The 15037-nt window shown below is 42.8% G+C and overlaps 1 protein-coding gene across 2 annotated transcripts in view; it reads right to left on the reverse strand.

Moving 5' to 3' along the window:
* The window catches only part of LRRC7 (leucine rich repeat containing 7), a 2053453-nt gene that overhangs the window by 1157791 nt on the left and 880625 nt on the right, over window positions 1-15037 (reverse strand). For both annotated transcript variants that reach the window (XM_078668793.1, XM_078668795.1), the window contains exon 6: window positions 14563-14641. In XM_078668793.1, coding sequence (XP_078524919.1) covers window positions 14563-14641 — 79 coding nt within the window. The remainder of the gene's footprint in view (window positions 1-14562; window positions 14642-15037) is intronic.

Here is a 15037-nt window from a genome sequence, read left to right on the forward strand (position 1 = left end):
GACGGGTGGGAGGAGTTGCACCTGGGACCTGAATAGAGCTCTGCCTTCCCTCCACAATGCTGGCTCCACCTCCTGTGGTGCGTCTGATGTCCCTGGCCTAAGCTGTGAAAAGAAAGAATGAGCCATGTAAACAGAGTGCTCCTAGACTGACCAGAACTGGTTTGTACTAGGCAAAGGCCTCTCTGCCTTCAGGAAACAAAGAGGAAATGAGTATAAAAGAGGGGACTCAAACCCCAGAATTTTAGTTCACGTTTGGGAAAACAAGAAGAACCTTTGCTGAGGAGAGGCACCAGAGAAACTGAGGAGGAAACTATCCCGAAGCTGAGTGATGTTTGGGGGATTGGCGGCCTGCAGTGGTTGCCTGGCTGCCAAAGAAAGGAGAAAGGACTTTGTGCTACTTTCAAATCAACTTGTAAAGGATCTCCAAGGGCTTGAGATAGAACTTGTCTGCTGCTGAAGTCTCAAAGACAACAGACTTCACCAACCAGCTCCCCGTACTTCCCTGGCTGGGAATTGAATGACCTGCTGTTGAGCTGGGCCTTCTGAGAGACTGCATGTCGCTGGGAGCTGGAAGCGTGACTCCAGATGAAGAAGCGTGTTGCCGTTGCAGCTATTGTCACGGCATCCCTGGAGAAACGTACTGCCGCTGCCGCTGTCGCCATCGCATCACCCGAATCGCCTCGCATCACCGGAGAAGAGTGTCACAGTCGCAGCAGGTGCCATTGCATCACTGGAGAAGAGTGTCACATGGCCTGTCGGGCTCAGAAGAATCGTTGAGTCGCCACACGGCCGTCGGGTGTGCATGCATCGTCATCAAGAAGAAGACGCCATTGTATTTAGGCCATAGATAATGAACACCAACCATTAGACTTGTAACAATTAAGAAACACTTTTAGGACTATTAATTAATGGTATTAACTTATGCACAAATGATTTTAAAGTCTTAAAACTACTAATTAACTTTCATAATTTTTACACAGCAATCTCTACCTCTTGAAAAGTCCAAAGTAACATGAAAAACCTTTGTTTAAACATCTTACTTTTTAAGACTGCAGCAATTTAAGCAATTAACATTGCTGTAAAACCCATAAATCCTATTTTTGTCCTTCTACTGGGAGCGGGGTAGGGCAAACCCAGGTACATACGAACTTTCGGACAAAGAAGTTAGTCAAAACATGCTGTCATCAAAATTTGTTTGGAAATTGTAAGGATTATGCACTTTTTCCCCTCTGTGTCTATATTTCAGGTTTTTCGTTTCTAGGCTTTGACTTTATAATTGAATATGTAATTCTACAAGTATTGGTAAACATAGCACACAGAGCTGTTCACTGCATTCTTTTTGGATTTTTCTCTCAATTCCGAGCTTCACCCTCTGGTGGTTGTGCATGAGTGTGGGGAACCTTCAAAACAGGCCTCTGGACTGTATGACAGAAGGAGGTGGTGTGGGGTAAGTGACAGTGTGTGCCACAGGCATGATCTGTGCCATCACAGTAAGGATTAACGTATTGCTGACACAGGTCTCTTTGTCACACATGTGCACTTGCATTTAGACCAACACACAGATATGATGGACGGAGCGCTGAGGCTTTTCAGACACTCACCCCCAGTCACAGATCTGGGTTGAATACATCATTGTTCTTTAGCTCACTTAGCCACCCTAGTTCAGACCCAGCCATATGCAAATCAGTCTTGACCCTGTTCCTCATGGGAACAGTCCAGCCCGAACTGCCAAGCCAGGTCTTCCGTGGACTGAAAACAAGCATCCTGGGACCGGGTTCGGGGTAACACTCCTCATCAGCGTGGCTAGCTTGAATCCAGAGTCAAAGTGAGCAAAGGACTCACGTCTGGGCATACCCTGCCAACTTAGGCTGAACAAAGCAAACACAATAAGATGATGGACGGAGCACAACACTTTTCAGACACCCCCTGTCACATATCTCATCATTCTTTTGCTCACCATGCCACCCCAGTTTAGACTCAGCCATATGAAAATCAGTCTGGACCCTGTTCCTTATGGTTAAGAGTCCAGCCCGAACTGCCAAGCCAGGTCTTCCCTGGACTGGAAACAAGCACCCTGGGACCATGTACTTGCATTCTTGCCACCAGTTTCTTGCATAGGCTTAGAAAGGGAATAATGTAGATTTAGCATGGACATTTTAGTCAATGACTTTGCCAGCTGGGTGCCAATCTCCATTGGCAGAGAGCACATAGCAAAGTATGCACATAAGGATTATCTAGAATATAAAACAGTAACATGAGTTCCACTGAGCATACAAGTACATTACGAAAAAATCTGTAAGAACACTGCAGTGAAACGAGAAGCTTAAATGTGTACAACAGCAATTACAGATTAATATACAGGCTGCATACATTTTTGATGACGAAGTAACCATTGAGGTTTTGAAAGCAATGCTCATTTTCCCTGGTGTACAATAATAATTATATTCGAACTCATATTAGTTAATTATTTACTTCAACAGCGCATTACAATCAGTAAAATAACACAAGGAATACATTATTTAAGAGCGTAGGTGGAAGTAGCCTTCTTTTTGCAAAGATGCGCTGAATAAAATCATGCCCACCCAGCTTAGTCTGGTTGAAAGTGTGTATTAATTCAATACACATAATTAATGAAGGGTTCTATATACGTGTAAACATACATGCAATGAACACAATAAAATTATCCTTAATTTTTAATGAAAAGAAACTTTTATAATGGAATTTCTTAAATAATTGCTTCAGGAGTAAAAGGTATATTTGGTTTCATCTCAAATTTCCTCTGGCATTTAAATTCAACTTTTATGCTACGTACATTAGACATTTACAGCAATGACCTAGATCAGTGGTTCTTAAACTTTTGACTTATGTTTTTCTTTATTGGAATCCGGTGTACCCCACTGAATCATTATTGGAAACTGGGGACCTCCACTGCAGGGCCGACTTTAGCGCTGGTGGTGCCTGGTGTATGTTTGTTGGTGCCCTCCAATGACTACTGCCATCATGGATTCCTTCACTTCCACTCTTTAACAGTGCTCCTCAAGTCTCCATAACCTCTCGCTCTCATGCATTTATTTTGTTTTATAGCACCACTCATACCGGTGTAAGGCGTCAGAGCACTTTATAACACGAACATGAATCATAAGTGTGTAAAACAGTGTATATGAAATATTATATCAGACATAGGACTACAAGGTGTAGATGTCACAAGTCATTCCTACTGGTAGACATTATAGTTTAAGAGTGCTTGGTCTGGAGGAGTACAAACTCAGAATTTAAAACTAAACACCATGGTTGGGGTTTGGTTTTACTAATAAGAATTGATTTCTATCCAAGTGATACCTTTTTGCAACATTAGGACAATGAAAGAAGGGAAGAAATCATATCCCTCTAATCTATACCTTGCAATTATCATGCAGCTTTTTGATGATAGTTAATAGCTCACTGTTCTATGTTAGAACTTTTAACTTATAAAATGCAAGTAACAAAAGGGGCTCTCTGACAGAAGCAGCAACGCACTGACCTATTTAAATTTGATGTACTTTATGATCTTTATGATTTTAACCTGACCTTCTACACGCCCACCCGCCAGCTACGGTCCACCAGCCTCGCCCTCGCAGCCGTACCACGCATCCGAAGAGCCACCGCCGGAGGAAGATCCTTCTCTTACCTGGCTGCCAAGACTTGGAACTCCCTCCCCATCCACCTTCGGCTGACCCAGGACCATCTCGCCTTCAGGAAAGAACTCAAGACCTGGCTGTTCGAGCAGTAGCATACCCCTCCCCCCAAGCGCCTTGAGACCCTCCCGGGTGAGTAGTGCGCTATACAAATGGCATGATTGATTGATTGATTGAACCTCCTGCGCTACTTTATGATGAGTCAAAACTTCCACTAGACAAAATTTAGATCTCTCTGCAGCCTATCCATCAATCGCCAGAGTTATCTTGACATTTTTAAGGTTGCGTGACAATTGCTGGAGGAAAGGAACACGGCAACAGGTACTTTTAAAACAATATGTAGTTGAAAACATGCCCCCCCCCAATGTCAGCGTCGGGTGCTGTAGCACCAATCGCATCGCCCGAGAGCGGGTCCGGCTCCACTGAGTATTATAATCTGGGGACCACCGTCTAAACAATTTAAAGGATTTAAACTGCAAATCAAATACACAAAAATATGGAAACAAGCATTCATCAAACAAATAAACAAATTATAAAATATTTGTATTAATTCACATACAGATATCAAAAAATTAATATTGATAACATTTGATGGAGTTCGTCCTCGTGCATACAATAGTCTGTTTGATTCCTCTCATGAATCAATCTGATGATTCCAACTTAAACTGTAGCCTCCAATTTCAAATTCCTTCACATTTATAGAAAGATTAACATTTTCAGTTTTACATTTTGCGTCTTTCTTTTAAACACCGTATTAGTCTGTTGATATTATCAAAGTTTCTAAGCCTGTGCGGACCCCTGAGTAAGCGTTGCGGATCCCCATGGGTCACTGGACCACAGGTTGAGAAACACTGTCCTAGTTGTTGCTATAGTTTATTATGTGTATTATTTAAGGTCAGGAGCCATAATACAGGCTTATTTACCATCAACCCAGATTTGTTTATATATGCAACAATGAGGATTCAGGCAATTACTTTTTACAGCCTAGGATCAATAATCTATACACAAATGTATCAAATCTGATTTGTGGTTTAACTATTGCAATAAATAGCGATCACTGGCATATATGTTTCACTCCAAATACTGTGTTGCTCTGCAGGGTTCATCAGTAGGGGAAAAACACAATATTTCATGGGCTAAGCGGGAAAAAGAAACATTGATGGACAGAATGCAAAACAAGGTCATACATTCACCCCAGTACAGAGATCTGGGCCTAAACCCACCGTTTTCCCCATGGTTTAATCTGGAGTCATCCGTAAAATGCATTGCACTGGGCTGGAATATCAACAGTCGGCAGTCATACTTGCCCTATTGTTACGATTCTATTTACATTAACTATTTGTCACTTTTAAGAGCATCCTTTCTCCCCTTCCTGAGTGGCCTTTCCCAGCTCTGCCAAGTGTAACAAGTTGTTTTTATTTCTCACTTTTGTTTTTAAAGGCAAGCGGACCCTATCTGATTATGATATACATTTTTGACAACTCAAACTAAAATGTCGATGTTCCACAAAATGCAATATTTTATAGCCAGGTAGCGATTCAAATTCTAGGCTCAATGCAGGGAGGGCATACATCTATAAACTCGATAATAAAACGTTTCTGGTGAAATGCAGACCAGAAAACAAAGATGATGCAAATTTGTTTACCAAGACTGAGGTGCCAGATCTGTACGGACTTGGTACCCCTAAAACGACAGAGGGGAAAGTGCCACTATATTGATCCTCGGACGGAAAAAAAGGGTTCAATGACTCAACCCGGAGAAGGGAAGAATCATTGTATAGTTTAATCATTCAGACATCATTAAGGATGGCCCTGTACAGTACAACGTTTGCATGTATTAGTTTTACAGGGGTTACCCTGAAGAAAAGAACAAAGGAGTCACTGAACAGGCCGGTGCTGGGAACATATTAATAAGAGACAGATTTCGGTCTGCAGCAATTGCATCTACATGTAATGCTGCAATGCCTACCTTAGGTGTATGGTGCATTCATTATGAAGCCATTTTTAAAATCTAAGTTCTTCAAACTTTAGAAGACCAGGCGCAGACTGCACAAAATGTTTTATGTCTGACTCTTAACCAACTTTGGTGGATGTTGAGGGTAAATGGGAATGTGATGACGAAAGCATATTAAAATTTGGGACAATTGGAGATTGCACTGGGCACTTTGGACGCAGGACTTTGCCCTTCCTCTCTTCTCTTCTTTATTCCTTCCTCGCTCTCTTGTTCATATAACTGATGACGACGTCTCTGATCATAGCCCATCTTGAGTCATGGCACACTTTTTCTGTCGCTGCATACATCGCTGCCTAGATATTCCACACTGCCACTCACTCCCATCACTCTTATAATCTCCCTTACGTATCCGCCTTGCACGCAAGTGTCCACCTTTTCCATCTCTCTCTGTGCCTCTCTCATCACTGTCCAGATCTGCCTTCAAAGTTTATCTCTTCTAGTGATGACCCCTGTCCTATCGGTATCCACCTCTCTTGCCACTAATTACCTTATATCTTACTGTCCCCCTCTCCTGTCACTGCCCCACTCTGCTGTTACTGTCCCCTTTGCGGAAACTTCTCCCATAAGTATCGACTTCTACTGTCAGAGCCCAAAGTACCTTTCATTGTACACTTCCTCCGTCATGGCTTACTTCCTTTACACAGTTCACCACTCCCATCAATGACTACTCTTCTCATCATAACTCACCTGCTCCATAGCTGCCCACGACTCCTGTCAATGTCTCCATCTTCTGATAATGTCCTCAAGTCACCTGTCAAATCGGACTTCTCCCATCATGTGCTTTCTATTCCAAGTACTTTGGCCCATTATTTCATGTTTCTTCTCCTTTCATTCCCTGTACATACCCCTATAGAGCCCCAGCCACCTATCACTTCCCGCGTCCCTATCGCACCCCCTCTCACCTGCCAATGCCCCATTCTTGTTGCTGTCTACTATGGTCTCGATTACCACTCCTGCCTCTTCTTTTTCATATTCAGCTCCAATCACACCCGCTGGCTGGCGCTCTGAAAGGTTGGAACCTGGCGATGAACACACTGGCTTCCTATCAAGCAACGAATCTTACTAAACACGCTTTTTACCATCTGCAAGTCTATTCATAAAAAAAACAGGTACCTCACAGACTTAAACGTTCCAACCAAGGTTGAAAGAAATATACAATTCTATGAAGAACAGCAAAGAAAAAAACTTTGCGGGACATGTCTTGGTTCAGGATGGACAGAAGTATGTAACAAGGGCTACGGCCCCTCGCGGCGGGATGCCTGGCTTTCACCTTGTGGATTCCCTGCCGGGGTATCTCACAGGGGAATACCAGGACGGGTTCCCTAAGCAAGCGCCTTGATGCCTTCGGGTGATACGTGCGCTATATAAGTCGCAATACATTTACATTTACATTTACAAGGTAACAATCTTCACCTATGTTGCAAAAACGCCCCATCACTTAACAGGTTCAAAACAGTTTTGAAAGAATTCTATTAAATAATCTCTTTACTGATGTCTACTGGTGGAAACCCGAGTTTGATCTGTTATTGGGGCTATTGTTATTGCTGACCCATTTTTGTCTCTCCCCTATTTCGCTTCCCACCCCATCTTTCGATTTGAAACTATAATTCTTTTTTTTTATTTGCGGTGCAAAACAAATAAAAAAAATGCAAATACTATAATAAAGTATGGACCAGGTTCTACATCAAAAGAATTGGATACATAAATCAGCAATTTCATATCAATAATGCAGGTTAAATCAATGTTGACATGTTGATTTTTCAGCTCAAAATTCTCCTCCAACTGATTTCTTGTGGGACGGCAAACACCTTCATGTACTACAATTTGTTGCTTTACTGGCCATGGGTCAAAAGTCCAGAAATAAATGTGTTCAGATATACACAGCATTGGCTGCGCCAATGATGGTGCACATGTCAATACTTGTAAGTAAATTAAAGTGGCTGTCATGCACTGCATTTACCATAATACATCTGGAAGGAAACGGTGCTAGTATGCCAATCAGAGTGCTCCCTTACCCCCTTTAGCCTGGCTATGGCCGTACACTATGTAAACGTATTTGAGGAATCAGTTTCAAGGTATGTATTATTCTTTTCTTTCTCTGGTCTTGAGGGTGGCCATATTTCTCCGTTCACTTTTACAGTTGATGGCATTCATTACTTACCAGTAGTTTAGACTAGAACGCAGGGCCCTATCTGCAAGATTCTTCGACAAGAATACCATTATGTTTTTATTATATTATATTTTGAAATATATATGTGTATATTTCACACAAAGCATCCTGCATTCGAAAGCGCACTCCAGAACAGACAAATTCAAGGGCAAACCAGCATGTCTTTTTCCATTTAACTAACCAAGCCTTATACGTTTCGGACGTGACACCTCCTTGCTAACAGGCGACTTCTAAGGCTGCGCAGTAAGTAAGAAGAACGCTTTCCCTGCATGCAATTTATAATAATCGCCCTCCAGTGGGCCTTATAATTCAATCGCCAGTGTGTTGCATTATGGGATGTATAGTACAGAGAGCTTTAGTATTATTTCCCAAATGGGTTCTACACTCGCCGCAGTTCATTATTGTCAATGTACCATGACCCTTCAGTGAGCCTCAGAAAAACAAAGTGCAGTATTGTGCCTTTCTATTCTGCCAATTATAGACTGAGACAGTTCCATGTCTGTGTGGCCCCATTAAAATTTACCGGGCGGTGGGCTCTTAAGGACTGGACAGCCGTCAATTTCATTTCACACAAAGCATTCTGCATTCGAAAGCGCACTCCAGAACAGACAAATTCAAGGGCAAACCAGCATTTCTTTTTCCATTTAACTAACCAAGCCTCACGAGTTTCGTAGGTGAAACCTCCTTGCTCACAGGCGACTTCTAAGGCTGCGCAGTAAGTAAGAAGAATACTTTTCCTGCATGCAATTTATAATAATCGCCCTCCAGTGGGCCTTGTAATTCAATTACCAGTGTGTTGCATTATGGGATGTATAGTCCACAGAGCCTTCTTTGTATTATTTCCCAAATGGGTACTTCATGTTAGAAAGGGGATTTTTGGTTGGCTAGGGCATGCACCTAAGCCAGGCAGAAACCAACACTCTAGTCAGGGCAAGGGAGTTACACTGGCCCCTTGGCTCCCAATGCAGCAAAAATAACTGCGCGCAATGCTCTGGGTGCGTGGGGTGCGTCCCACCCTATCCCTATCCCCTTTTAATAACTGTCGCCCGCATTGCAGCTGCCCGCGCTCTAGCGGTACAGCTGAGAGAAGACTTTTGGAACTGCCGTGCCTCCTGAGCCCCAAAATCACAAGGAAGCACAACACAAACATGGGGTAACAGCCCCAGTACTTATACCACATTTTCCTTTGTTCTGCCCTGGCACAGGGCTGGGGGAACCAGTCCCAACTGGTTCTGGGGGGGTATTGGAGCACTTTGTTAATAGGGCTCCTCTTCCCCTTTGTCAGGTGGGGGCTCGGTCATCAGACACACCACAGGGGGGCGGAGGCAGCATTCACCCAGGCAGGCACAGACCTATTCAGGGTCAGCGGACAACTCCTCCCACTACTCCAAATGCAGTTGTCCTATTCAGTCTAGCGCTGACTCACCCTGTCCTCCCTGGAGCCACACACACCTCCCCAGCCCCTGTCACTCTGGAGCCAGACATGCAATACACATCAGGCAGGCAGACACATAGCACACAGAAATGCCAACTTCTAGAAGTAGCATTTCTAAAATAGTGATTCTAAATCTGCGCACACCATTGATCAGCATTTATTATCACTATTCCAAACATACCAAACTTGACCACACTGCTCTTCTCATATCAGGAATTACCACTGAAACACTTATCAGGGAATCCCCAAAGCATTTCTATGGGAGGGCAGCCTCACAGCAGTGAGAAACCAAAATGGCTGTGTGTCACTACCAGGACATGTCACACACTTAAGGTACATGTCCTACCTTTTACCTAAAATGCACCCTGACCATAGGGCTAGCTAGGGCTTACCTTAAGGGTGACTGACATGCAGTAAAAGGGGGGTCACAAACATGGCACACACTTTAGGTGTCAAGTCACAGCGGCAGTAACACTGTGCGCACAGGCCTTGCAATGGCAGAGGCCTGAGACAGGTTTGAAAGGCTACTTTGGTGGGTGGCGCAATCAGCGCTGCATGCCACCAGTAGCATTTAATTTACTGGACCTGGGTATCTGAGATACAACTTTACAAGGGACTGACAGGTAAATGAAATATGCCAAACAGGTGTAGACCAACCTTACCATGGTTACCACAGAGAGCACACACACTTTACACTAGACAGCAGTACTAGAGTGCCCAGAGTCCTAGAACCACCAACACCATGTCATAAAAAAGGCTAGGAGGAAGGCAAAAAGTTCAGGGATGACCCTGAAATAAGGTCCAAGTCCAACAATACAATATCGTAATTTTTCACGATTTATGATACAGCTCCACATAAACTCCTCAGACGCAGTCCTCTATACGTTTTTTCACCCTTTTATTGTTTTTAGTTTTTCATATTTTAGTAAATGCAACCTTTTTCCATGCAGTAATCTATCTATCTATCTATCTATCTATCTATCTATCTATCTATCTATCTATCTATCTATCTATCTATCTATCTATCTATCTATCTATCTATCTATCTATCTATCTATCTATCTATCTATATTTATTAGTGTTTATCAAGCATGTGATTACCTGCAGGTATAATGAATACCTAACTATCTGAGGAGAGGAAAAATCTAAAGTGAGAATAACCAAGTTCTAAGCATCTTCAGAAACACAAGCAGATTAGCTTCTCAGATAAAGTGGAAGAGAGTTCAGTCCTTTCAAGTCTCAAATAGTTTGCATGTCATCTACATAAATGATACAGAAAGAGTTTATGTTCCTTAACTAGTTACTTTAATTGGGCAACTAAATGTTAAAAAGTGCCCAACATGTGCAGGGACGAGCGTTGACATGATTTCTATGCTGATACTAAATACGTCTGGGTAATTTGTTGGAACCCAACATTGATTTTATTCACATTATTTTAAACGCACTGTTTTAAACTTGGATGGCTGCTATTGTACCTGGCACTTTGTACTTTCTCCTACTTCTCTCGCTCACGCCTCGGTCCGCCGCTGGCTTTCCAGTTGTTGTGGAGGATGCAAGCGATTCTAGCACTCAATTTCCAGCTTGTTAGGTTAGCATCCTAGCACTCGCAGCCTATTTAAACGGCATGCTTTTCCGGTCGCGCAGCGGATGCGCATTGACACGATTTCTATGCTGATATTCAATATGTCTCGGTAATTTGTTGGAACCCAATATTGATTTTATTCGCATTATTTTAAACGCACTGTTTTAAACTCGTATTGCTGCTATTGTACCTGGCTGGTTTTTTAGTTTGTTGTAGAGGGTGCGAGTGATTCTAGCTCTCAATTTCTAGCTTGTTGGGGGCAAAGCTGGGAGGTTAGCATCCTAGTGCTCGCAGCCTATTTAAACGGCATGGTTTTCCGGTCACGCAGCGGACGCATGCAGCGGGTAAGCAGCCGGTGCGCCGAAGGCACCCCAAAGGCAAGCCCGTCTGCGCCCGTCTGCATCTGTCCACGCTAAGACCGCACCTTGCGCCAGGGAGGCTGCTGAATTTACACTTGAACAAACTAAAACTGTTATCTACACCAGGGAAGAACTTCTGGACCTACGGCAGGGCGGAGCTCCTTGCCACCATATTGTTGACCCTGAGATCCTAAATGGGAATCATCCCTATACCTGTTCCTCATGCAGTTTCTGTTCTACGCAGGTAGGTGTTGGTTGTACCCCCCTGGAGGAATGTAAACCTATATCACCTTCCCAGGAGCATATGCTCCTTGGATATCTTATTAATGCCAGATCTCTGATTAAGAATAAAACTGCTTTCAGGGACTTTGTCTCACTTCGAAAACCGGATTGGACGATTATCACAGAGACACGGGCCAGGGATTGTTCTGGTCCTGATCTAGTGGAGGCAATCCCTTCCGGTTATAGCCTAGCCAAACTGGATAGAATAGGCAGAATGAGAGGGGCGTTGGGTATTCTTTATAGAGATGTTTGTACCTGTTGCACCGAGGCATTTACTACACCTTCTGACTGATACCAGGCATTATATTTCTGTATAAATACTCTTCCCTTTGAAAGTTTTTCTGGGGTACTATCTTATCGGCAACCCAGATCCAGATCTCATTTCAGCCAAGACTTTAGCAATCTCTTAGAACCCTATCTTACATTGCTGGGGGATTCTAATTTTCATTTAGACAAATTTGTATGTAAAGACACTCAAACCCTACTGGATACTTTAGGCTGCTGTGGTTTTTTGCAGGTAGTTACTAGTATCACCCATACTGCTGGCCATATTTTGGATGGCATATTTTCCAATGATCTACGGATCAGGGTGGTAGTGCCTATTCCTCTCTCATGGTCAGATCATTATGCCATCCCCTTTACATTTCAGACTTCATCACCAAGCACTGTCTTAGCTGGTCTGTATCAGTAAGGAAGCTCTTGCTAACTATTTTATGAATTTTCAGCTCTCTGAGGACTTGGATGCTAATTCAGCAGCAGATGAGTTTTCTAAATGGATGTTAGGAGCCATGGATACTTTGGCTCCCATTAAAAAACATTATGTAGCGAGGAAAAAACCCTCCACTCCATGGTACTCGGATAGACTCTGAAAACGGAGACAATCTTGCCACAAACAGGAAAGGTTATGGCACACAGATTTGGCGCCAGCGGGCAGAGAGCTACATAAACAGTGCTTGAGGAAATATAAAGCGGCCATTACTGAGGAAAAAAGATTGTACTATTCTAAAGTTACTGAATCAATTAAATCGTCTACAGAGCTTTTTAATATTATCAACTCTATTATTTTCCTTTCTGTTGCCGATTTGTCTGATCTCTCTTAAGAACTTTGTGACAAAATGGCAGACTTTTTCCACACAAAAATCATTGATATGTATTCCACCTTGGAGGACTATAATGTTGATACTGCTATATCTGCTCTTCCTAAATTCGACTCTAATGTTTCAGAAACCATGGAAGATGAACCAAGGCTACTCACCTTTCCTTGCATTTCATTTGAAATGACTGATTGCCTGCTAGAAGGGGTCACCTTTGGGTCCCCCTTGAATGCTTGCCCCCTAAAGGTTTTAAAAACAGGTAGTAAAGTAATTGTCCCCCACCTTACCTCAGTACTGAATATGGCTATTTCAGAGGAGCACTATCCCACCTCTTGGAAAACAGCTGTTGTCAAACCGCTTTAAAAAAAGCCTTCTCTGGATCCGACCAAATCAAAAAACTATTGCCCCATTTCTTTGCTTTCCGGTCCCAGCCAAGATTATGGAAAAGTACCTGAACTCACACCTTAGCTCCCATCTATTGGACTACCAGTTGCTTGATGGCTCGCAGCATGGTTTTAGAAGCCATCATAGCACTGAGTCAGCATTAACGGCGGTTCTTGACAACATCCTGGTCCAGGTTGACGCAGGGCATACTGCCCTGCTGGTTCTTCTTGACCTTACCGCAGTTCTTTACACCCGGTCTCCTTTGAGGCTGGTGAAGCGCCTCAAGGAGATAGGGATTGGGGGCATGGCCCTTGGGCTGCTTGCCTCCTTCCTTAGTGAGCGGGCACAGATAGTGGAAATGGGCCAATATTACTCAGATTCAATCCCTTTGATATGTGGAGTTCTGCAGGGCTCTTCCTTAAGCCCAACACTTTTTAATATCTACGTTGCCACATTGGCCAAGGTCGTGAGATCCTTTGGATTTGAGGTGTTGTCTTAAGCCGACAACACACAAATCATGGTGTCCATTACCAACAGTATTAGGGAATCTGCTGCACATTTCAGAAACTGCATCCAGGCAGTCTCATGCTGGATGGTGGAAAACTATCTCACAATGAATGGGGAAAAGACAGAGAATTTGATTTTTGGTAACCAACATGACATCTTGTCGAATAACTGGTGGACTAATACTTTGGGCAGCTGCCCATCCCCTGGACACATCTCTGTCCCTAAACCTTCAGATTAGCAGAACAATGTCCACCTGCTTTGGATTAATCAGGCTTCTTAGAAAAATCTCCCAGTTCCTTTCGTTTGCATCACTAAAGCAGGCAGTGATTGCCTTGAAAAATGTCCAGACTTGATTATTGTAATGCCCTCTATCTGTGTATTAACAAAGACTTGCTGTGATGTTTACAGTTAGTGCAAAATTCTGCAGTGAGGCTGGTGATGAATTTGCCGGAGTAACACTCAGTGTCGGCTTCCCTCATCTTGCTGCACTGGTTACCTCTGGATCAAAGAATTCTCTTCAAGACTCTATGCCTTACCCATAATGCCTACTACGGCCTTGGCCCTGATGGCATTAAAGCGATGTTCCAGTGCTATACTCCTACCAAGGAACTCAGGTCTGCTAGCAGGATTTTGCTAGTAGTGCCCAGGTATAAAAATGTTAGATGGGGAGGCAGGTCCTTTTCCACTGCCGCTGATAGGCTGTGGAACTTTCTCCCTGAAGGCTTATCTGGTCCTGGGTCACATTCTCTTTTACGCAAGGCCCTGAAAACCTGGCTCTTTACACAGACTTCATTTTATTTCGTTGCACATCAGTCACCTGTAGCGCCTTGATGCCCTTGGGCTAAGTTAACGCTTTATACATTTAAAATTCAATTCAATTCAACATAAACAATAAAACTGAATACAAATCTTCTTTCGATCAGACTAATCGGGACTAGTCAATTTCAGCAGTTTGTAATAATGTCAAAGCCACACACAAATACATTTTCAAAACAAGTGCATTAAGTAAAGTTAAGTTGCAAATTATATATTTACATTTAACATAAAGCAATATCTACTTACTTAGAAATTGGATTCACGCTGGCCTCAATAATTGCTAGACATTTACAGCACTTAATATTTTCTGGAAAATCTTGAATACCTGAAAGAATAATGGGTTAGTCATATTAATATATTTATATTCTTTACCCAGTTGACCAGAGCATGTATTAACTGAGTACATTCTTAAAAAAAACAATAGGGTTATAAGGAATTTGTTCATGTTGTGCTCGGTGAGAGAATCCACCTAACTAGGAGGAGCAAGTGTCAGTTCTTCGAGAAAATGCATATTACTGGTAAATATTTTGTGACACACCACTTTTCCTTCAAATTCAATCCATAAAGTACACAGAAACGTATAGGATCTTCGAAGAGCATGACACTAATTTAGATAAAGAATGTGTTTTTTTAACGTATCTTGCAACAACAGTTTCTTTTTTCTTCCCTCTCTCTCCCACCTTACACATTTGAGTACAAGCCTATGTTGACTTGTCTACTT

The sequence above is a fragment of the Lissotriton helveticus genome, chromosome 1_2, assembly GCF_964261635.1.
Source record: "Lissotriton helveticus chromosome 1_2, aLisHel1.1, whole genome shotgun sequence".
NCBI lineage: Eukaryota > Metazoa > Chordata > Amphibia > Caudata > Salamandridae > Lissotriton > Lissotriton helveticus.